This window comes from Cervus elaphus, chromosome 20 (genome assembly GCF_910594005.1).
Source record: "Cervus elaphus chromosome 20, mCerEla1.1, whole genome shotgun sequence".
Classification (NCBI taxonomy): domain Eukaryota; kingdom Metazoa; phylum Chordata; class Mammalia; order Artiodactyla; family Cervidae; genus Cervus; species Cervus elaphus.
Window position 1 is genome coordinate 66330226 of NC_057834.1, and position 23168 is coordinate 66353393.

The 23168-nt window shown below is 37.2% G+C and overlaps 3 protein-coding genes across 10 annotated transcripts in view; 2 read left to right on the plus strand and 1 right to left on the minus strand.

Annotated features, from left to right (window-relative positions):
* The window catches only part of LRRC39 (leucine rich repeat containing 39), a 24472-nt gene extending 16334 nt beyond the window's left edge, over positions 1 to 8138 (plus strand). For 2 of the 5 annotated variants that reach the window (XM_043878326.1, XM_043878328.1), the window contains exons 7-9: positions 427 to 579; positions 1483 to 1619; positions 4454 to 4714. In XM_043878326.1, the coding sequence (XP_043734261.1) occupies positions 427 to 579; positions 1483 to 1619; positions 4454 to 4509 (346 nt within the window). In that variant the 3' untranslated portion in view covers positions 4510 to 4714. Of the gene's footprint in view, positions 1 to 426; positions 580 to 1312; positions 1620 to 4453; positions 4715 to 8012 lie in introns of those variants that run through there. The other 3 variants (XM_043878327.1, XM_043878329.1, XM_043878330.1) reach the window with 3 other exon arrangements.
* Positions 3079 to 22851, minus strand: TRMT13 (tRNA methyltransferase 13 homolog). Of its 4 annotated transcripts, XM_043878323.1 has the most exons (12): positions 22577 to 22696; positions 21438 to 21524; positions 18121 to 18167; positions 17967 to 18033; positions 14766 to 14828; positions 14518 to 14587; positions 14164 to 14270; positions 13645 to 13812; positions 11250 to 11322; positions 7090 to 7164; positions 5247 to 5679; positions 3079 to 4935 (listed from the first exon to the last, which is right to left on the minus strand). In XM_043878323.1, the coding sequence occupies exons 2-12, from the start codon at positions 21462 to 21464 to the stop codon at positions 4740 to 4742; spliced, it is 1326 nt and encodes a 441-aa protein (XP_043734258.1). In that variant the 5' UTR covers positions 21465 to 21524; positions 22577 to 22696; the 3' UTR covers positions 3079 to 4739. The 4 variants fall into 4 exon arrangements, with proteins under 4 accessions (XP_043734258.1, XP_043734256.1, XP_043734257.1 ...); XM_043878321.1 differs by lacking the exon at positions 21438 to 21524 and having other exon boundaries at positions 22577 to 22850; XM_043878322.1 differs by lacking the exon at positions 21438 to 21524 and having other exon boundaries at positions 22608 to 22812.
* Positions 22828 to 23168, plus strand: part of SASS6 (SAS-6 centriolar assembly protein) — a 38832-nt gene continuing 38491 nt past the window's right edge. Inside the window, exon 1 of the mRNA XM_043878318.1 lies at positions 22828 to 23141. Coding sequence (XP_043734253.1) covers positions 23077 to 23141 — 65 coding nt within the window. The 5' untranslated portion in view covers positions 22828 to 23076. The remainder of the gene's footprint in view (positions 23142 to 23168) is intronic.

A 23168-nucleotide genomic window follows, 5' to 3' on the forward strand; every position in this document is an offset into this window, starting at 1 on the left:
CTCAAAAGCATCAGATATGATTTGTGACTAAACAACACCTGCACCCTGGCCTGAGTCCACGCGGTTAAACAATATGCATACTTGCCTTGCTCTAAATGGGCATATTAATAATTTCTGAGTTTGCTTTTAAGATTCTAATTCAGATTAGATAACATTTTAGCAGTTCTGCAAGAAATCCTATGAAATAGTGAAGAATTGTAGAATACCTTGATTTCATTTCTACTACTACATGAGAGTTGTACTGTAGATGGAGATTAGCTCCCTGATCCAGTTTCCCTAAAATCAGGTAATGTAAAGTCAGTTAACTCAGGTAGACTGGTTAAATGAGATATTATATAGTATGACATTAAAATTTTTTTAAGTTAATAAGAACCAGGGTTTTCATATTATATGTGATTAATCACAGAAACCTTTTTAATTCTTCAGAATGCAAAATCTACATACATTATGGCTGCAACGGAATGAAATAACATGTTTGCCGGAAACAATCAGCAGTATGAAAAATCTGAGTACTCTTGTTCTCAGCAACAATAAACTGCAAGATATTCCAGAGTGTATGGAAGAGATGACCAATCTAAGGTAAAATTTGTAGACACAGAACTCACATGTTCCTTTCTGGCTGCAGAACAAAATAATATGAAGAAATTGTTAAGAATAGATTTGAGTTCTCATTCACATAAATAAATACATTTAAAAATCTCTTCCAACTTTGAAGTGCTGTAATTTATAAATAGGATTCATATAATACTTGCCTAAATTACTCAAGAATCCTTGAAACTAAAACAGTAGTGGGATTTATCAGCTTTAAGGAATGCCCTCTGTTGGTGACATCTTCCTGAAAATCATCTTTATAATTGCTAACAAACTTTATCCATGATATAAACACCAAAACCATAAGAACAGTGATTATTTTCCTTCTAAATAACTACAAATGGATACAGGCAATGTTAAATATAACTTTTTACTAAGTTAATTACCAACAGATCTTCCTCAAGTATCTTCCAAAACTTAATTTCCTGACAGTGAGCATAAGACATCAGAATTTGTAAATCCCGCAACTTTCAACAGAATCATTCACTTATTTAGCAACTATTGACCCCTGTACCTCGTGGTAAAAATACAATGATAGATAAGATATACTTTTAAAAATATGCAGAAAATTTAAGTTCATAGCATTAATTGTACTTTTGAGATGCATTGGGATTGCTCTTGCAAGTTAAATCATACCACATTAAACATATGCTATGGACTAATAATTGCTTTTACAAGCTTGAAAAATAAGTTGTCTAAAGCTAATATTTTTTTCTTCTAGGAAAGAAACTTAAAGATTCTTGGGATATATCACATCTCACCAAGATGTTCAGTTATTGAAACCAGTTAAAAAAGAGTAATTTAGTATATTATCATTTGATCTTTCTCCAGGAAAATAAATGTACACTTCTATGGCACCTATAAAAATACTGTTTTTTGGTGAACTGCTAGGTTTGTCAACTTCCGAGACAACCCATTGAAATTGGAAGTAACACTTCCTCCCAGTGAAAACATAGATGAGGAAGAGGAACGGGAATTATTCGGCGTTCAGTTTATGCACACATATATACAGGAGTCACGGAGAGCAGGTATGAGATCTGTATATAACACAGGTTAAAAATTCTTTTTAGTAATGTGTTTATGCATATATGTATATGCATGAATTCCTTTATAGACTTTTCATTTCATCTTACCTTTTCTGTCAAATCCTACTCTCTTGGTCAATATTGTTGAAGGGAAAAACAAGTGAAATTTAAATGTGTTCACAATTTTGATAAAGCCTTGGAGAGAAAGGTTGTAAAAATATAAAAAGTCTTTCAAGTAGAGTCAGGAAATAAATTTCTCTGGTCAAAAACTTGAAGCATGACCAAGTGAATGATGTAATTCTTAAAGCTTCACTGCCTCCCTCTATCAGTTTGTTATGTCAGTTATTCATTAAACACTACCTTCCCGACTGCTTCCTTTTTCTGCAATAATCCACAAATAGAGAAAAAAAAAAATTGACTAGGAAAAAGAGAAAACATTTTGCTATGGTGCCTAGGAGTCAAATGTATCAAGAGAACATAGATTTTAGCCAATAGTTAAAATGTGAGTTTCTGATGTGTAGATTTCAATCACTGAAAATTTAGAACTAAAACCTTTTTGTTGCTTTTTTTAACTATGGAAGGAATGACTTAACCCAAAGGGAAGAGGACAAAGGGCGTAGTTATGTTAATAAAAAATAAGCAATAGGATAGTAATAGAAAACATCATTTTATAATTCACTAAAATGTGAAGAACTTTTGAGTTAAAAGACAGAATTTAGTTACATTTTCAGTTATTTTGAGGAGCAGGTATAATCAAGCAAAAGGTAAAGAGTATTTTTAGCTGGAAAAAATATTTTTACCAACATCCAAGGGAGGTCATTAGATCCGTTGTAGCAAGGTTGCAGAAACAGTAACATGGAGGACAGATTGGAGGAAGGTGTGTAAAAAATTTGTAATAGCCTGGGCCCTAGGTTTGGATAGAAGAGTATAAGTACACAAAAGACAGGTAGGGGACAGAATTGACTGAACGAAGATGAGAAAAAGGAGTCCAGGATGAATCTGGTTTTGGCTGGAACAACTAGATGACTGGTGATGCTGAGATGGGGGAAATGAAGTATAGAAGCTGGTTTGGTGGTAGAAGTGGAACATGAACTTCAGTTTCAACACAGTATATGTGATGTACCTGTGGGACATGCAGGAAGAGGTAGTTGTGTAGATCAATCTAAAGTTTAAGGAGTTTACTGAACCTGCAAATTTTGCCAGTCAAGAAATAGCTCCTATGTGTATCCCACGTATTCACTGTCTCGTGTTATCCTAAGGGAAATAAGCAAGGTTGGGGAAAACAATAATCTTTACCTAGAGCTGCCATGTAGATCTCCAGCAAGTACTCTATGGCTTATCTTCCCACAGAGTACCCGGTATTACTGTCAGCAACACTCATTAAGCTCAATGGGCCACAGGACTTCATCAGTGTAATTCTTGTGTGCATATGCATGCTTTATGAAATATAACAGAGATAATGTCTGTTGTAGAATATCTTTTTATTTCTGGGCATAAATTGTTGAATGAAGTAAAACAGACTGTTATGACACAAATTAGCATTGCCTAACTCAGCAAAATTGGGGTTAATTATTACAATGTAGTATCATCTTCCTTTATGGTCTCCATTTGCAGGCATGAGTAGCTAATTTAAAAAATAATCCAACTACTTTATTTTAATAATATTTGACATAGAACTTACAACAAGAGAAAAAAGGTTACAACTTAATAAAACCAAGTCTGTCATTAAAAATATTTTTATGAATTAGTACTATTAAAAACTTAATATTTATTAAGTACTTACTCTGTACTTAGAACTTTTCTAAGCATTTTAGTATGTTATCTCACTTAATGCTCATATGACAACCCTGTGAGGTATTATTATCTTCATCACCCCCATTTCAAGAGGGGAACTGAGGCACAAAGAGATCAAGTAGTAGGGATTTGAACCTAGGCAGTCTCATGAGATATATATATAAGACTTAAGTAGAAAGGTCAGAAAGTAAAAATGTGCTAGACTTCTAATTTATAATTAACGTACTCATAGACCTACAAATACTAGCTATTTAAGAATATCATTATAGTATCTAAATTAGTAATTCTGGATCTTTATCTTGGCAAATGTACAATGATTAAGACAATTTTTACAAATAAAGCAGAAATAAACCAAGGATGAGATGAGGAAAAGACTAACAGTCCTACCATATGTTTGGTTTAATGTTTACTTGTGCATAGAAACTGCTTATGAGCTGAGGCCCAAAAGTGAGGTTTTTGGTATCAATATCTAATTTCCACTTTAATCCAAATTATCTTCCCAAACAGTAGAGAATATACTTGTAACTGTCCTTACATATGTAAAAATGACCCATTAAAAGATACTAATGCCTAATTAACTTCAGAAGTTATTTACAAATTTCAATTTAATTTGTGAATTAGGCTTATAAGTATCCTTTTGGAAGTTTTAACTAGATAATTATCCAATTAAAAAAATGAAGTGAAATAGTTCTTTTCCTTGAAAACACCTCTTTTAGTGTCTGTCATGGATAAATTTTGATAATATATAAATACAGTATGGCTCTTGAAATCTGAAGATAAATTCATTAATTGACTGAGAACATTTCTGTATTTATTTGCAATAGAAACAAATAATCACAATTAATTATTCTTTCCAGATCTGCCTGGACAAAAAATCCATACGTAAGCCAAATTCTCAGATTGGTCCTTGTTATAAACTGATAATTGATCATTATATCTTGAACTTGAAAAATAAAAAGTATTAAATAAAACCAAAGGAAAGTTTCTAAAATTAATGCAAATAGTGAATGTACGAGTTACATGCTGGCACGTATGTGTTTCAGGTGCCCACGTCAACTGCTCGACTCCTTCCCCAAACTCCATAGATGCTGATGGATAACATAATTCAAGATGCCCTGCTGAAGAGGATTGCTTTGGGAATTTGGTGAATTCTCTAATGTTTGGATTTCTAAAGTAAAAAACAAAGTCATTAACTAAGTTCAATGAGGCCACAACATTTTTAAAGTTCATATTATCTGCTATTTAAATGATATTTCCATGAATATAAAAATACAATTAAAAAAATTTTTTTTTGGTGGAAGACAGATGTTGTTCAAAATTTCTTTCCTATTAAGCACTTGTTTCTGGTGATGAAGAATGATTTGGTAAAGCAGTTAACAATACATTTTCCAAAGACACCAGAGGGTCTATATAGTACTGTAAAGCAGGACTGAAGCCTTTCTGCTGTAAATACTTGATTCGGCCTTGGTCAATCAGCAATTTACAAAGATGCCCTATTTTCTTCTTTTCTTCAACAGTAAGAAACCTAAATTGAATAAACATATATTAACACATTATTAAAATTCTGTAAAACCTTATAAAAATTATTTTAGCTATTCCTATTTATTGACAAACTGCTAAATAACCCACAGTATGTTCTAGGTGCTATGTTTCATGCTTCAAAGATACATTTTATTAATGCCATAATAAAGGTGTGTGTATTTCAACTTATTCTAAAATTAGATGGTAAAATGTATTTTCAGGAATGAATTTTTGGCAATATTCATCTAAAAATAAAGTACAGCAATGATAAGGTATTTCTGCCTTAGTGCTGCGCACTTCAAAGTAGTCACTCACCCAGGCAAACTCTCAGGGCTGTCATCAGTGATTGTGTATCCTCCATCATCATGCTCTTCACTGCCATCATTCTGTTTATCTCTTCTTTTTGTGGAAATATTTGAAGCTTCCAAAGACGTTTTTCGCATCCCACAAGTCGCCCAACTACTCATTCGCTGGAAATAGTGGAAATCCACTGCTCCAAGGCCCAGAGCCCTGAAATATTCTTTGCCCACATAATGTCTCCAATCACACCTGTGGTGACAACAGAGTGCAATAACAATGCCAGCCACAGGGGTCCACTTCTCTGGGATATTTTTTTCATTTCCTTCCTTGGCCAAAGTGTTAATTTCTTTTTCTGTTTTATCATTCTTTATGCGTTTGGCTAAAGGTTCTTCATTCCTTTCCTCACAACTGGCAGCATAGGTTTCAACCAAACATCGTAATGCAAGATCTGCAAACACAATTATGTGGCCCCCCAAACCACATCATCTTTAAAAATAAGTAAATTTTACATTTATTAGGCAGTATGGTTTTTAAAAGCCCAACAACAAAAACCTACTTAGCTTTATACTTGTGCTAATATCAACTTTGTTCATATTTGCTCTTTTCTCATTATTGAATAATTTTCTCTAACAATTTATTCTGCATAAAGTCAACTCCCCCACCCCCAAAAAAACTATGTGAAGCTTAAGATCTAAAATTTGTAAAACTTTTAGTCCAACTACTCAAACTGGCTCTCATTTTTCTTACCCTTGATGAGGAAATGACTTGCAAAGAAAAAAATTTGTGTTTTCTACATATATATTCCAGGGAAGTTTTGAGCTTAAAGAACCCAAAGAAAGAAAGAAAGAAGAAAGGCATCAGCTAAGCATCTGCTGAAGCTGACATTCAGGGTCAGTCTTGAAATGTAAGATGTTCACAGCAAATAGTGAAGAGTTAAGAAGAGGGTCAGAATGTGGAAAGCAGGCCTCACTGGAGGCTCAAAGTTTAATCTGCCAGAGTCACACAACAAAGCTGAACCCCGCAAAAAGCCCATGTTCTGTCTACTTTATCATGCTATATCTGATGGATCCAAGTTTAAGACAACACAACTTAACATTTCTTTTTTTGTTTCCCCTAGAATTTTGATAATCATCTTCTAGTGGAAGAGGTTTCCGAGTCCTTCCTAAGCAATTCTAAAAAAAAGAGTAGCTCCAGGAAAAGAACTATAATAGTTTCTGTAAATGACTGATTTCCTTTCTGGATGAAATATAACCCAAAGAACCTTAAGGTCCCACCCCCTTTCTTTTAACATCACTCAGTTGTGTCCAACTCTTTGCAACCCCATGGACTGTAGCCTATCAGGCTCCTCTATCCATGGGATTTCCCAGGCAAGAGTACTGGAGTGGGTTTCCATTTCCTTCTCCAGGGGATCTTCCTGACCCAGGGATCAAACCCAGGTCTCTTGCATTGCAGACAGACGCTTTACCATCTGAGCCACCAGGGAAGCCCTTATCATATAGCATTTACACATAAAACTCTTAATTCATCCTGCAAAGTGGCCAAAATGAGCAACTAAATAGGAAAGCTCTAAAACTGGATATAATACAGGGCAAGTGCTAAAGAACTTTAAGGTCCCACCCCTCTTTTTTTTTAACATCACTCAGTTGTGTCCAACTCTTTGTGACCCCGTGGACTGTAGCCTACCAGGCTTCTCCGCCCATGGGATTTTCCAGGCAATAGTACTGGAGTGGGCTGCCATTTCCTTCTCCAACTAAGAAGATTAATGAGTTACAAACAAGGGATTAAAACTACTGAAAAGGAACTCTTTCATGCTAGAACTTAATGCAGTCATCTCAACATTATTAGTATGTTTACATACCTGTTGCCACACCACACAGATGCTTTCCAATTCCTACCACAGGTAGTTTTTCTTTGCTTAGCAAAGGAATCTTGTCTGAAATGAAATAAGAACTAAGTTAGTTCTCTTGTGAGATAAGGCATTAAGTTGGTTTCCAAAGAGAACTAACTTGAATCTTTGAATTTTAGGGCCAAAAGAGGCACAAACAAAAACCTCTCACTTCCATAGCTTAGAGATAAGGGGCCCAAGATGCAGTGACCTGGTAAGTAACACAGATGACTGCTGATACGGGGAGAATCAGTTAAAAAGACTTTTGTTTTCCTTTTCTTCCCACCTTATCCCCAGCAGGTCCTTTACTCCTAATTTAAAGTTTCTTGATTTTTTAGGCCAGGGCTATTCCATACTGACTCAGGACTTTACCCTGTTGAAGCCTTATTTTGCTAACTATTATTATCCACTGATAAAAGGACTCAAAAATTTCCCTACTAGGTTTATTTTTCATAACTAATGTATATGACAAATACACATGAATAATACAACCAACATTTTACACCACACAATATTATATACTCAATATTATCATCAAACTAAAAATACAGCTTTTATTGTATCTTGAATAAGATATAATCTTACATAAGAGTAAGACATTATTTTAGCTTTTCACACTGTTCTGAATAAAATAGTCATAATAGTAGTATAAAAGAAAAAAAAAAAAAGAAAAAAGACATCTACAGGGTAATGTAGCTAAATGCAGAACATCACAGTTATGGCTTCCGTTTCCAACACCCCCACCCCCCTCACCATCCAATTCATTTTCCTTTTTCTAAGTTTCTGAAATGAAAAGTATGTTTCCCCCTACAAGTTCAGCTATAACACCCAACACAGTTATTTGTCCAATGGAGGTCCTTAGTAAATATTTCAAATTTTCTGTTGCTTGCTTTCAGATGGTATCACATGCTAGAAGAAATTGGTAACAAGTGGAACAGTTTGCCCATGTAAAGTGATTCAAGAAACTTATCTATCAGAGTGAAGAGAAAGGTTGTCTAAGCAAGCTCTTATGGAACTGGGGGCATCAGGAATTTTGGAAGAAGAGCTGAGACAGTTATGAACAACAGTGCACTGGCAGAAAGTCTATTTAAGAAGTAGTCAGATCTACATCTCATAGCCACCTGATGATGACCTCTTTACCAACTGGTGGAAAACTAGATAATTCTCTGAAGCAATTAAGACAGGAGGTCACTGGACTGAAGGATGGTAAGAAGTGGGAAGTTGTGTGTGTGTGTGTGTTGGTCGCTCAGTCATGTCTGACTCTCTGACCCCGTGGATTGTAGCCTGACAGGCTCATCTGTCCATGGAATTCTCCAGGCAAAAATACTGGAGTGGGTTGCCATTCCCTTCTCCAGGGGATCTTCCCAAACCAGGGATCGAACCTGGGCCTCCCGCACTGCAGGCAGATTCTTTACTGTCTGAGCCATGAGGGAAGCCTGAAGTGGAAAGCTGATGTGTGGTAAAATAGCAGGATTAAGTGAGTATGCATATGGATGAAGCTCTTACTCCTCACTGGGACAACATTAGTAACTAGACTCTCACCCTCTAGGCAGGTGATCAAAAAGTGTTATTTGGGGAACCTGACCAGCCCAAGAGGAAAGATGTTTTAGACAAGTTACTTCAAACTGGAGCTTGAAGTCAACAATTCCACTTGAAGACTCAAGAGTTGATGGTCCCTCGATCCTCACTATGAACACACCATCAAAAAGCACAGATGCTTGAGGAGAGCCTCTCAGTTGAAAAAGACAGACCAAAACAAATGGAAAAGAGCAAATGAGTAAAGACAGACTATAAAGGGAGAATACTTCTTAAAAAGCGTATGCTAATATCCTCACAAAGATACTACAATTCTGAAAAGAAGAACAGTTAAAATAACAAAGATAAATTCAGAGAAAAAGATCTTAGAAATTAAAACTATGACAGAAGAAATTAAGTTGAAGAAATTTGCAAAGGTATAAAAAAAAAAAGATACAGAACAGAGAAGTCAAGTCAAGAAAAGTAGAGAACTATTTCAGGTCTAATAACTAAATCATAGAAGTTCTCCCATTAAGGGAGAAAAGAAAAAAATGAAGCAGAGAAAATTAAGAAAGAAAGAATGCAAAGAAATTACCCAGAATGCAAGGAAGTTTCCCAGAAAGCTGAGAATACTGGAATCCCTAAATCAGGATTTCTCACCCTTGGCATTATTAACTTTTGGCTCCAATAATTCACTGTTGTGGAGAACTGTACTGTACCTTATAGAATATTTAGCAGCGCTCTGGTCTGTATCCATCTAGCCAGCAACATGACTACTCTTGTGACAACAAAAAATATCTCAGACATCGTCAGTTCTCCCTGAGGGCCAAAACTGTCTTTAGTTGAGAACCACTGCTCTAAACACAAGAGCACACCAAGTGCCCAACACAACAGATAAAAACATGACTACAAGGCACATCACTGTGGAAATTTAAAACTGAGGACAGAGAAAAGAGCCTATACATCTCTAGAAAGAAAAAAGGAGATGATGTACAAGGGATCAGGACTCAGAACAGCACTGAACTTTTGAACAACAACACTACTAATGGAGTAATAGTTTCAAAGTTCTTAGAAATAGAAAGTGAAAGTGAAAGTCACTCAGTTGTGTCCAACTCTTAGTGAACCCATGGACTATACAGTCCATGGAATTCTCCAGGCCAGGATACTGGAGTAGGTAACCTTCCCTTTCCCCAAGGGATGTTCCCAACCCAGGGATCATTGCAGGCAGATTCTTTACCAGCTGAGCCACAAGGGAAGCCCCAGAAATAGAAAAGATCCAGCCAAATCAAGTGTAAGGGTAAAGTTAAAAGATATTTTCAGACAATGCAAGGTATCAAATTTCTTTCTAATGCAGGTGTTTCTCAGGAAGCTACAGAGGAGGTCTTTGCCCAAGAAGAGTAAATCAACAGAGGAAGATGTGGGGTTAGATGTAGATAAATAGAGAATTCCCTGGAGGTCCAGTGGTTAGGACTCCACACTTTCACTGCTGAGGATTCGATCCCTGGTTGGGGAACTAAGATCCCAAAACCCATCCAGGATGGCCAAAAGAGAAAAAAAAATGTGGAAAAATAAATTTCAACCTACAAGAGTGAAGGGAAACCCCAGGATGAGAATGAAGAGTTTTAAGGTTGACAATTGTGCCCCAGGAACAGAAAGGAGCACGCCCAATCTAGACTGGAACAGGTCTGAAGGATCCAGGACAGAATTTTTCAGGAAGCTGGCAACTAACAGAATACTTGATAAATGTATTAAAACAATTTAAGACAATTAAAGTGCAATTTTTAAAGTTATACCTCTTTTAAAAAATTGAAGTATAGTCGATTTACAATGATGTGTTAATTTCTACTATACAGCAAAGTCATCAGTTATATAAACATTTATATATATTCTTCTTCAATATGGTTTGTCAGGGGACATTGAATATAGTTCCCTGTGCTATACATAAGACCTTAAATACATTTTTAAAAGACCAAGCAAAAAAAATTATAAATTATCTACTAACTCAATGAACAAATTTTATTTACTATATGGGCCAATGGTGGGTTGCATTACAGGGCTGAATTAAAATTAGCAGAAGAGGTTGCTGGCATATGTTTGTATTATTTTTATTCTAAATAATATGAAAAACTAAAAAAGGTACAAAAAGGGCATTAAAAAGTATGATTCATGGGTATGTGTGTGTGTTTGAAATAAGTTCCATAGAGATGGGTTATTTTCTTTGGTACAATTTAAACTTGTGGGAGAGAACTAGCTCAACTCCTTAACAGTTTTGGTAAAGTCATGTTAACAATGGGCAGAAGGCTAGTGTATGGCATGAACAAACTCAGTAATTCAACAGCACAAATAAGCAAGATAAGGGCATATTATCAACAATTTTAAACTATTCTCTAGTATGACATTTCATGTCTAGCTGATACTGAAAAACAATTTCTTAAGAGTGTCAACCCTCATCCCATTTATATGTATCTAAATGTTAAGATATAAAATTCTATATTAAAAATGGATTAATCTTTGTTTTTCCTGAAGCACTGTTCTGCCTGATTGGATTTCTAAGCAACCCTCAAGAGTTTGAAAATTCTATGATTTATGGAAGAGCAACTGAAAGTTATGCAACTTACTCAAACACAAGTGTTGAATATCAATTTGAAGTCTTTCAAACACTGAGTTTTTCTTTCTGTGTTTGCCATCTACCTGTATAAATAGAACATTATTATAACAATGGGTTTCATGTAAGGGAAAAAAAAGCTTTATGAAAATAAAAAGATTTCTTTTTGTTTTTAAAAGTCAGAGCTAATAATTTTCCATTTTATTTTTTAGTATTTAAAAAGCAGAATTGTTAATTGTATATTCTGTGACAGAAAATAACAAGTCCATGGGATTCTCCAGGCCAGAATACTGTAGTGCGTAGCCTTTCCCTTCTCCAAGGAATCTTCCCAACCCAGGGATCGAACCCAGGTCTCCTGCGTTGCAGGTGGATTCTTTACCAACAGTCACCAGGGAAGCCCAAGAATACTGGAGTGTTTATGCTATCCCTTCTCCAGCAGATCTTCCCAACCCAGGTGTTGAACTGGGGTCTCCTGCATTGCAGGTGAATTCTTTACCAGCTGAGCTACCAGGGAAGCCCTCACATTTTTACAAGTCTTGAACATTTTATATATTATAATGTACACATTATTTCCTTTAATTCTAAAAATCCCCAATTCACTGATGAAGGCATTAATGTTCATAGATGTTAACTGACTTACCTAAGATTATTTGCCAGTTCCTTTATCTTTATCAGGCCCTAATACGCTATCTGTGGCTCGCTTCTCTTCTTACTCTCCCCGAAAGATCACAACCATTCTCATCTATATACATACACCTATGATTGATAAATCTACACTGTGGCCCAGACCGTTCTGATGAGTGCACACAAATCCAACTGTCCAACAGAAGGTTCTACTTCAACAGCAGGCTCATCCAAAACTGAACTCATTACTTCTCCCTCTGAACTATATTCTTCTCCTTCATCCTGCCACATTCCCTGTCTGAGGGAAGAACACCACTTAGTCATTTAAGGCACAAAAGGTCACCAGAAGTAACTCCTCCCTCTTACTTAACAGTCTCATGGTTCCCACTATCATTACATTTCTCATATTCTTCCCTCCTCCGTCTCACTGCAACATCCTTAGCTCTGGCCCATTTCTTACCTGGATTATAGGCTAGTATCTTATTACTAATCTCTCTAGTTCAAGTTTCATACTCTTCTGATACAGCTTTAACGGTACTGCTAGGATGAACTTTTAAAACTCCATTTACTCCACCAATCCTTATATACTCCTTAAATCTCTTCTTTGCTGCTTCCTTCTCCTCAGGAAACCTGCACTGAGGCTGGTGTTCTATCTTCTGGTAGAACTCTTACATCATCTGGTACTTATCACTTAGCGTACTAAACCAATATGCTTATAAAACTGTCCCATTAGATGTAAGCTTTTTGAAGAGAAGAATTAAATCTTGTTTCCACTGTATCCCCAGCATGTAAAAGGATAAAGTCAAACTCCTTCCACAGCATAAACTATGACCCCTTCCAGGGTCTCTCCCACCTCTCCCATCTCACTGTTGAACTCTACTTCACACCATGTACTTCCATCACCCAGAAATGTTTCTGTGTTCCCCTGTCCTTTCAGGCATTTGGTTACAGTGTTCTTGCTTTCTAGAATGCTTCTCAAAGCCTGTATCTAGCAAATACTCACTTTTCAAGACACACCTCAAATATCATTTTTTCTATGTAGCCATTTATCATCACTTCCCTGCCGTAAAATTTGTCACTCCCTCCTTTGAACACACACTGTATCACAGTATTCTGTGCAGCATCTTTTTTTTTCCCCCATATTTTAACACTGAAAAAAAAAAAAAATCATTTATCTATTTGTCTCTTCTTTCTAAATCTAAGTGGGCTTCCCTTGTGGCTCAGCTGGTAAAGAATCTGCCTGCAATGCAGGAGACCTGGTTTGATTCTTGAGTTGGGAAGATCCCCTGGATAAGGGAAAGGCTACTCACTCCAGTATTCTGGCCTAGAGAATCCCATGGACTGTATAGTCCATGGGGTCACAAAGAGTCGGACACGACTGAGCGACTTTCACTTTCACTCTAAGCATAAGTAATAGAAATAGGGACTCTTATCTTATTTGAATTTATCTACTCAATATCTGTCATGGTTCTGGTGGTATGCTCAATAAATGTTTACTGAACAAACAGTAAGTTTCAGAGGTAGGTAAGGACTGAAGACTTTTAATTGCTAGCTTGAGCTTGGCTCTTTCCACATATCTTCTTGTCTTTGTTATTTTAAGAACTCAGATCAATGAACTATCAAAATTTAGATTAAAAAAAGTTACTTTCAGTTTAAGTCACCAATATAATTAGAATAAAAAACTACAATCAAATAAACACAAAAAACTCATTTTCTTTTAGAGGCTTTTTTTCTTAAGTGCAAACAAAATCTGGCTACAAATGTACCACAATGGTTTCACTTACCTTGAATCTTGTGGTCACCTTTTCTACTAGGATGAAGTGAACTTTTTCAGCATCTTTTAAGGCAATATCAACCCAATGAGATAATTTTCCCTTTCCTGCTCCAAATTCAACAAAGCATCTTCTTGGACCAAGTAACTTTAAATTTTCAATGTTACCTAAAATAGAAGCCTGCAAACTTCACAAGATTATTTTATAAACTAGAACAAAAACATCTGGCTCAAATGGAAAAACAGCAAGACAATTTCCGTACAGGGCACCACGTTCACAATGATAATTTTTCTTTGGCTTTAAAGTTTCTCTCCTGCTTTTAAATACTTAACATGCAGTACTCAGAACCCTATCCGTGCCAAGGACTTTCTATGTATGTTGGACAACATTGTTTGAAATGAAGATTCTGTACCATGAAAGACAATCTAAACAAAATTTCATTAATACTATATTTAGAAAAAACAGAATGCTAGCTTCTGACAAATGAACAGAAAGGCCATTTTTAGTAGAGTTAGTGTGGCTTAAACATACCTGCTGTTTCAGATGTTTAGCTGCAGAATCACCATTTTTAGGGTCATTAAGGGCATCATGCAACGCTGGATGGGACATAATCTGATCTTTAAGTGTGCAGTTCAAACCTGTGCCAAATAAAAGCACACAAGCCTAAACAACCAAGAGTGAAACTGTAGGGTTCTAAGCAATGGTAGTAATATCTCTTAAACCAGAGGAATTTCCCTTCTCTAGGGGATCCCCAACCCAGGGATCGAACCTGGGTCTCCTGCATTGCAGGCAGACTCTTGACCGTCTGAGCCACCAGGAAAGTTCAACTCATACACCACCTGATTATTCTAATAAAATTTAACTTGCAAATTTAGGCAGACTTACCTTCACTTGCTTTTCTCAATTTCTTAATTAAGTTTTCCAGCTGCTCTTCAGAGAGAGACGAAATTGGAACCTATATACAAAAATGGGACGTGAGCTGGTCTGGGAACTGATAACATTGATTCTATAAGAAATGCATTCTATGTTAAAATAGTTAATTTATTTCAAAAATTGGAACAAAAACTGTAAGCTTATTTACAGTGTGGCAATGCTCATGAACACCTCATAAAATTAAAAAGTCAAGTACTTACTAATTGATCTGGTATTTCAGTTTCATCTTTTAAGCCTGCATTAATATCTTGAATAAAGAAGTCCTTAACAAAAACAAAATGATAACAAAAGTTATTAATGTGAAGAGTTCACAAAAATTAATGTGAAAAACTGATTCATCCCTTCTAATACTCTGTACCTGCCACCTTCTCTTTCTTTCATTCATTTATTCATGAAAAAATTATTCATAAATAATTACTGAGTGCCTAGTCTGGTCCTTAACTTGCTTTAGTTGCTGAGGATTCACCAGAGTGAACAGAACGGACAAAAACCTCTGTGTTCCTGTATCTTACAGTCTAGTGAGGTGGCTATCTGAATAAACATTTATAGTCTAAAGAAACTCATTAGTAATTTCTATTAACATTTTTACCTATCTCAAGCATAGACTGAGGATGTTAGTTTTGCTAACTGTTAAAGCAAAAACAAAGGTCCAACTATAAATGGCTGTTTATCACATAGGTAGCATGACCACAAACAGATATGAAAAAATATTACAATGGTTTAAGTCTGGTTTCTTCTATTTTAAAGTACTAATTAAAACAGAATATAAAAATGTCCTGTGATATTATGTTGTGTAAATTAACACAGTGAGATATTTCTAGTCCATTTTCAGAGACAGAAAGACTCTAAGTAAGGACCTAGTTCAACATATTCAATAATGAAAATGTTCTATATCTGCCCTAGCCAACATGGTAGCTGCAGCCTTGAAATATGGCTAGTGTGACTGACGAACCAGACATTCATTTTGCTTAATTTTAATTAACTCAAATTTAAATAGTTACACATGGCTAGAGAAGGAAATGGCAACCCACTCCAGTATTCTTGCCTGGAGAATCCCACGGACGGGGGAGTCTAGTGAGCTGCTGTCTGTGGGGTCGCACAGAGTTGGACACGACTGAAGTGACTTAGCAGCAGCAGACACTACATATTAGACCATGTAGATATAAATGAATGAAATAGTCTAATTTTTTACAAATTCTCTTTTGAAAGTGAAGACAACTCCTGAGATAGTATGCACAGTAACAGGCTTTAGTTATACAAACAGCAGAAAAGTAATGTGTGGATTGTGGGTTGCTACTTTTACTTATATGGGTAATAAGAGAAACTAGTGATTAAGTGGAACAGGTTAGAAAGTGGGTATTAGAATGTTTTGTTGGATGACTGAAAAAACTAACAGAAAATTATTAACAGCTACAACTATTAGTAAAGCAAAACCTGGGTTTCATGTTATATATAGTGTACTAGACAAAAACTGTTTTGCATTTCTTTTCTCTATCTCATCATCCCACTGCTTTTCTCCCTTTCCTTTTTACTGTGTCCCCAGCATGCAATGAAATCTGCGCATGGGTATTCCATTTTTTTTTTGGCCCAGTGCCACTCAGCCTGTGGGATCTTAGTTCCCCAGCCAGGGACTGAACCTGGTTCTTTGGCAGTGAAATCATGGAGTCCCGAGCACTGGATCACCAGGAAATTCACAGGGGTAGTCCAGTTTTAATAAATTCACTTTTTCTCTCAAACCATTCCCAGAACACATATTCAACCTGCTTGCTTTAACTAAAGTCTAACAGGTAAGGAAGAGAACCTCCATGCCTGTGAAAGTGAAAATGTTAGTTGCTCAGGTGTGTCTGACTCCTTGCAACCCCATGGAATGTAGCCCACCAGGCTCTGTCCATGGAATTCTCCAGGACAGAATGCTGGAGTAGGTAGCCATTCCCTTCTCCAGGAGATCTTCCCAATCCAGGGACTGAACCCAGGTTCCCTTGTGGCTCAGGTGGTAAAGAATCTGCCTGTAACGCAGGAGACCTAGGTTCAATCCCTGGGTTGGGAAGATCCCTTGGAGAAGGAAATGGCAACCCACTCAAGGATGCTTGCCTGGAGAATTCCATGGACAGAGGAGCCTGATGGCTACATGTAGTCCCTGGGGATGCAAAGAGTCAGACACCACTGAGTGACTAACACTAACACTCCTGCATTGCAGGCAGGTTCTAAAGAACCTGTCTGAGCCACCAGGGAAGCCAGATAATTGCCATGCATACTTGAAAGTAAAGGCAACATTCTTTTTACCAACAGGCTAACTAGGGATAGTCATCACTTTTCTACTACACATCTTAACGTAAAAATTTTTTCTTTTTAAACTTATGCCATCTGGCCTACTGGTTCTCAATTAGGAGGCATTTGGAAATGTATGGGGATAATTTGTTGTCAACATGACAGTGCTGCTGGGACTTCCCTCGTAGTCCAGTGGTTGAGAATGTCTGCCAATGCAGGAGACAGATTTGATCCCTGATCCAGGAAGATTATTATCCAGGTGCAGGACCTGTGCTCTAGAGCCTGGGAGCAGCAACTACTGAGCCTATGTGCCACAGCTACTGAAGCCTGCGCGCCCTGGAGCCCGTGCTCTGCAACGAGAGAAGCCACTGCAATGAGAAGCTGGCATACTGCAACTGGGGAGTAGACCCTGCTCTCCACAACTGGAAAAAACCCCACCCAGCCACGAAGGCCCAGCATAGCCAAAAAAAAAAATAAATAAACAGAATTATATATTTAAAAAAAGGATTTAGTTCAAGTGTTACTCTTTCTGGAAAGTCTTTCTTAAATCCTTAGATTTAATTTTAATGCAAGTATGTGCTCTTATCACATGTACACTTACTTCTTTCATTGAACTTAACAGTTCACTGAAGACCGGGATCATATTTTATTGAAATAAACTTGTATGCTAATGTGCTAACTTGCTTCAGTTGTGTCTGACTCTTTTTTCCCCTGTGGACTGGGGCCACCAGGCTCCTCTGTCCATGGGATTCTCCTGGCAAGAATGCTGCAGTGGGTTGCCGTGCCCTCTTCCAGGCCATCTTCTGACCCAGGGCATGAACCTGTGTCTCTCATGTCTCCTGCACTGGCAGGTGGCTTCTTTACCACTAGCGTTGGCACTAAGTATTTTTGAAAAGATAAACTGTGGAATTACTCTCTGAATACTATTTTTGTTGCAAAAACATCTGTTACCTGAATTAGGACTCCTAGTGGATTCACAGTCTAATGTCCTATATACACTCAGGTGTATTTACCATATTTCAGTCTCCTGAAGCAAGAGCTTTGTTAAAAGCTCATATTTGTAATCTACTAAGTATATATAAAGATTACATAGCACCTATTTTACCATTCAATTTTACTGAACACACACTTACAGGTTTCGGCTTCTCTCTTGAGTTACACTTTTTCAAATGCTTTGCTAGTTGATCTTCATATACTGTGCTAAATTTAAAGAGAAAATTATTTAAAATAAGACTGTGATAATCACTGTTTCTAGCACAGAAAAACCCTTCTCCAATCCATACTTACTGTTTTGGATCTAAAGGACACAGAATTCTTTTCCGAGCATTTTCTTCCTAAAAACAACAACCAAAAAAGAACATATTTATTCTAACAATATATCAAGTTTATTGCTTACAGATACTAGACACAACTTCAGTATAATCATAAGCTTATGCTATCCCAAAACAAGATTAAGGAAACCTTAAAGGCACATTAACAAAACACTCCCAAAATCAGATCATCGAGTTTAAAACACAAATTTCTAGTGTAATAAGATATCACCTCATACCTGTCAGAATGGCTATCATTAAAAAGAACATAAACAACAAATACTGACAGTCATGTGGAAAAAAGGAAATCCTCATTCACTGTTGGTAGGAATGTAAATTGGTACAGTCACTATGGAAAACAGTAAGGAGGGCTCTCAAAAAACGAAAAATACAACTACCATATGACCCAGCAATTCCACTTCTGGGTACATATCCATAAAAACACTAATTCAAAAAGATATGTGTACCCCAATGTTCACAGTAGCATTATTTATAATTGCCAAGGTATAGAAGCAACGTTAAGTATTCGTCAACAGATGAATGGATTAAGATGATGTGGTACACACACACACACACACACAAACACCACACACACCCCCCCTATGGAATACTCTTCAGCCTTTAAAAAGACCGGAATTCTGCCATTTGCAACAAAATGGATAGACTTGGAGGATATGGTCAAAGAAATAAGTTAGACAGGGAAAGACAAATACTGTATGATTTCACTTATATGTGGACTCTAAAAAAATACTCCTAGTGAAAATAAGAAAAAAAGCAACAGACTGACAAGCACAAACTAGTGGTTACCAGTGAAGAGAAGACAGGGGAGAGAAACATTATAGGTGCAGAGGATTAAGAGGTACAAACTATTATATATAAAATAAACTACAAAGATATATTGTACAACACATGGAATATAGCCAATATGTTATAACCACTGTAAATGGAGTATAACCTTTAAAATTGTGAATCACTGTATTGTACCTCTGTACCCTGGTGGCTCAGATGGTAAAGCGTCTGCCTACAATGTGGGACACCTGGGTTCGATCCCTGTGTTGGGAAGTTCCTCTGGAGAAGGAAATGGCAACCCACTCCAGTACTCTTGCCTGGAAAATCCCATGGACGGAGGATCCTGGTAGGCTACAGTCCATGGGGTTGCAAAGAGTCAGACACAACTGAGCGACTAAACTTTGACTTTCATATCATCTATACTTCAATTAAAAAAAAAACCTCTCGTGTAGCTGGTTCAGGTATATATGAGCAAATACTGCTTTGGATAACATTGATCTATGGATTATAGAGAAAGATACCTTTCTCTATAGAAAGAGAAAGTTACAGAGAAAGCCAACATATGTAATTTTGAATCTATGACAGCACTGACTAGATATACACTATTATTCTAGGGACCACTAAGGAAAAAAAATGCTGCCAGTTTAAATTATGACATATCATTGATATTAAGAAATATTCTGATTTTAGAGGTGTTAAATGTGTGTGGGGGAAAAGTATCTCAGACACAACAAAAGACAGATCTTCCTCAACTCAACTTATGATGGAATTACGTCCTGATAAACCCATTGTAAGTTGACATATTCTCAGTCAAAAATGCATTTAATACACCTAGCCTACCGAGCATTATAGCATAACCTAGTCTATCTCAAATGTGATCAGAACCCTTAACAGAAGTCTACAGTTGGGCAAAATCTAAAAGCCTATTTCATAATAAAGCGTTGAATATCTTATGTATTTTATTGACTAATGTACCAAAAGTGAAAAACAGATGGTTGTGTGGGTGAATGACAGTTAGCATATTAGTTGTTTACCCTTGTGATAGTATGGCTGACTTGGAGCCCTGACTCCCTGACACTGCCCAGTACTGCATATCACTAGCCCCAGAAAAGATGAAAAATTCAAAATTCAAAGTATGCTCTCTACTGAATGCCCACTGCTTTTGCAGTATCATAAAGCCAAAGAATCATAAGTTGAACCACAGTCAGTTGGGGACATCTATATGGTCTTTTAACCATTTGGTAGGTGATCATACTCTACTGGTTTTGTAGCTTTTGGTACAGAATAATAACATCCTATTCGTTTCTAAGTTACATTGATTTAACTACATGTACTCAGAAAAAATAAAGGAGTTAATAGTTAATAGTGTTGGCAAGTCTGTATAATATAACAGTTAAAACCAAAGGTCAGTCAGACTGCTTAGATTCCTAATTTTTCTATCAGTTCCTAACTATCAGCTCCTAACTATGATCTGAAGTCTTACTGCCTCATCTGAAAGATAATAAGGTATCTTACCTCTCAAGGGTTGTAAAAATTGAGCTAACAGGTTTCAAAAGAAATGTTAGCACAGTGCTGTTCATACAGTAAATGCTGTGTTCATTACTAGTATTAACAATTTCTTTTTTCAGTTTATTTCAGTTCTGTTTTGCCTCCCAGTGTATCCACAAAACTATGTTCACTGAATTTCACGAACAAGTTAAGAAATTTTTCAATATCTTTTGAAGATATAGCACATATTCTTCCTTATTTGCTGGCTTCAAAGTCTAAACTCCATGAAGGAGAAGACTCTATGTTAACTTCCCAAAGTCTAATGATAAGTAGGGGAAAGTACTTTTAGAATTTGTTATTTGTTACAAACAAGGCTTCTCAACCTTGGCACTACTGTATTTGGGGCTGGAAAATTCTTTTTTGTGGGGGCTGTCCTGCCCACTGTAGGATGTTTAGCAGCATCTCTGGCCTCTAGCCATTAGATGCAAGAGACAGTTTCCAGCTGTGACGATCAAAATGTCTTCAAACATTGTCTGGGGAGGCTATATCACCCCCAAATTAGAAACAATGGGTAAAAATAAGTACAAGTTGTCTAAGCCATATATGACACTTAAGAAAAAAGAGATGGAAACAATATACTCAATCATAACAAAAATTAAAGAGTCAGTGAAAGTGTCAGTTGCTCAGTGTGTCCCCCTCTGCAACCTCATGGGCTGTGTAACCCACCAAGCTCCTCTGTCCATGGAATTTTTCAGGCAAGAATACTGGAGTGGGTGGCCATGCCTTTCTCCAAGGGAACTTTCCAACCCATGGATTGAACCTGGGTCTCCCGCATTGCAAGCAAACTCTTTAATGTCTCAGCCCCCAGGCAGGCCCAGGAAACCCTAAATTGAAAACCAAACCATAGTCATTGAGAGTGTTTCTACTTGGTGCTTTTCAGTCCTTTTTCAAGAGATTAATAACACGATGTCATTCCTCTTCAGGAATATGGATTACCCTGTAAGGATCTAGTCATACTCTACTATTGTTTCCATCTGCTGTCATCTTCTGGACGTCTGGTTAAGGTGAAATACCAAGTCTTATAACAGGGAGAACAAAATCCTCCTGCAATCATAAAATTCATTTTTCAATCAGGGGATGTCTGCTGGTCCTCTCAAAATACAACAGAAAGTGTACTTCAAAGAGTTCCTGTAAGTCACAGGTCACACGAAGAATAAGCTTGTTTCAGTACACTTCATTCCAGGCAGGTATCAGCTAAAGCAAAATATGAATTAGAGCTATAGCTAGGAGGGATCAGTAGCAGATGAAGGGGTTCTACAGTGTTATCTGTACTGGATATTGCCTAGGAGGATAAACCATCTAACAAACAAAAATAATGTAAATAATACTGGATATTCAGAAGGCATGAAATCAAATGCTTTTCTCTATGGTTTAATCTTCCTAAAACCTATGAAACATGCTCTTTTTCTATAAGCATTATGCTGATCTTGTTTTTTATTTTTATTTTTTTAACCTTGTTTTTTAAATGCCCTGTCATATATACCCTAAAGAAATACACATACATAAAAGTATATGCTGCTTGACAATACAATCATATGTACAATCGAGCAAAACTGTACACTTTCTGTTCTCAATTTTAAAAGAATTCATTCTTACGTGTTTTTTAAAATCTCTCCTTCCCCTTTTCAGCAAAGTAGTTACTAGTTGCTTTCAAAAGATTGTACGTCTAAATAAAAAATTTTTAGAAGTTTCTCTCAACCGCATTCACAAGACATGATTATCGTTCACGAAACAATGAAAACACAATTAGTGAAACCTTGGATTCTTTCTTTGATCACTCTTCTTTCTAAACCACCATTTCCCATCAGGAAGGCGGAGAGTGAGCCGAGCGCAAGAAGCGGTAGTCTGCAGTAAAACTAAAATCTAGCATTACCATGAGTTGGTAAAATAAACGGGTCACTGCTGGCGCTTTACTTAAATAAAAGAAAACACTGCACTTCACTACCGCTCATCATCTCTCCCTAGGGAGGCCAGTACTGCGTTTATCACAGGAAAAGCTGCAAAATCCAGGGGACTGAAGCAGAAATCTGTCAGAGGGGAGGTGCCGGACCAGGAAACTTATTTCCGACCCTCGAGAGGGTAAGGCGATACCAGACCTCCGAGGCTCCAGCGTGTTCACCACAGAACCTTTTTCCGGCTGCCACCACCATCCTGCAGAACCGCTTCTTCTTTTCCACAAAATAACCGCATCGCCCCTCTTCTGGAAAGGCAGTTCCATGCGGCGTCAGCGCAGAGGCCGCCATAATTCAGGGCTTACTCCGGGTGGCAAGCATTGATGGGCTGAAGAAAAGAAAAGTTCTCAAGTTCACTCTGGTCCCTTTCCCATAACAAATATGGCTGCGTCAGCTCCCGCCACGCAGGATAATGCCATGCCCGGAACTTTACCACCCCAGCTTCGTAAAACCGGAAGAAGTTGATGGTGGCCGGCGAGGTCCAAACCTCCTTCGTATTCCCTCTGTTTCTCTTTCCCCGCCTCCTCCGCGGAAGCAGAGCGGCAAACTCAAACTTTACAGGACCCGGAAGTCTTTCAGGCTAATATCGCGGGGGGCCTGTTGTGTTGTATTTTTTCGCACACTGGCCAGGGCAGCGCTTCAGCATGAGCCAGATTTTGTTCCAGCAACTCGTCCCGTTGCAGGTGAAATGCAGAGACTGCGAGGAGAGGTGAGGTTCGCGTTACCCCGTGCCCGT

What these genes read in the sequence shown, in the direction of transcription:
- TRMT13 (XM_043878321.1), bottom strand. Translation starts at nt 22,723, where the DNA reads ATGGCGGCCTCTGCGCTGACGCCGCATGGAACTGCCTTTCCAGAAGAG. An exon ending in CAAGAGAGAAGCCGAAACCT is followed by an intron (nt 14,829 to 17,966) that starts GTAAGTGTGTGT and finishes GTTTTTGTTAAG; the next exon opens with GACTTCTTTATTCAAGATAT. An exon ending in AGGTGACCACAAGATTCAAG is followed by an intron (nt 11,323 to 13,644) that starts GTAAGTGAAACC and finishes CTATTTATACAG; the next exon opens with GTAGATGGCAAACACAGAAA.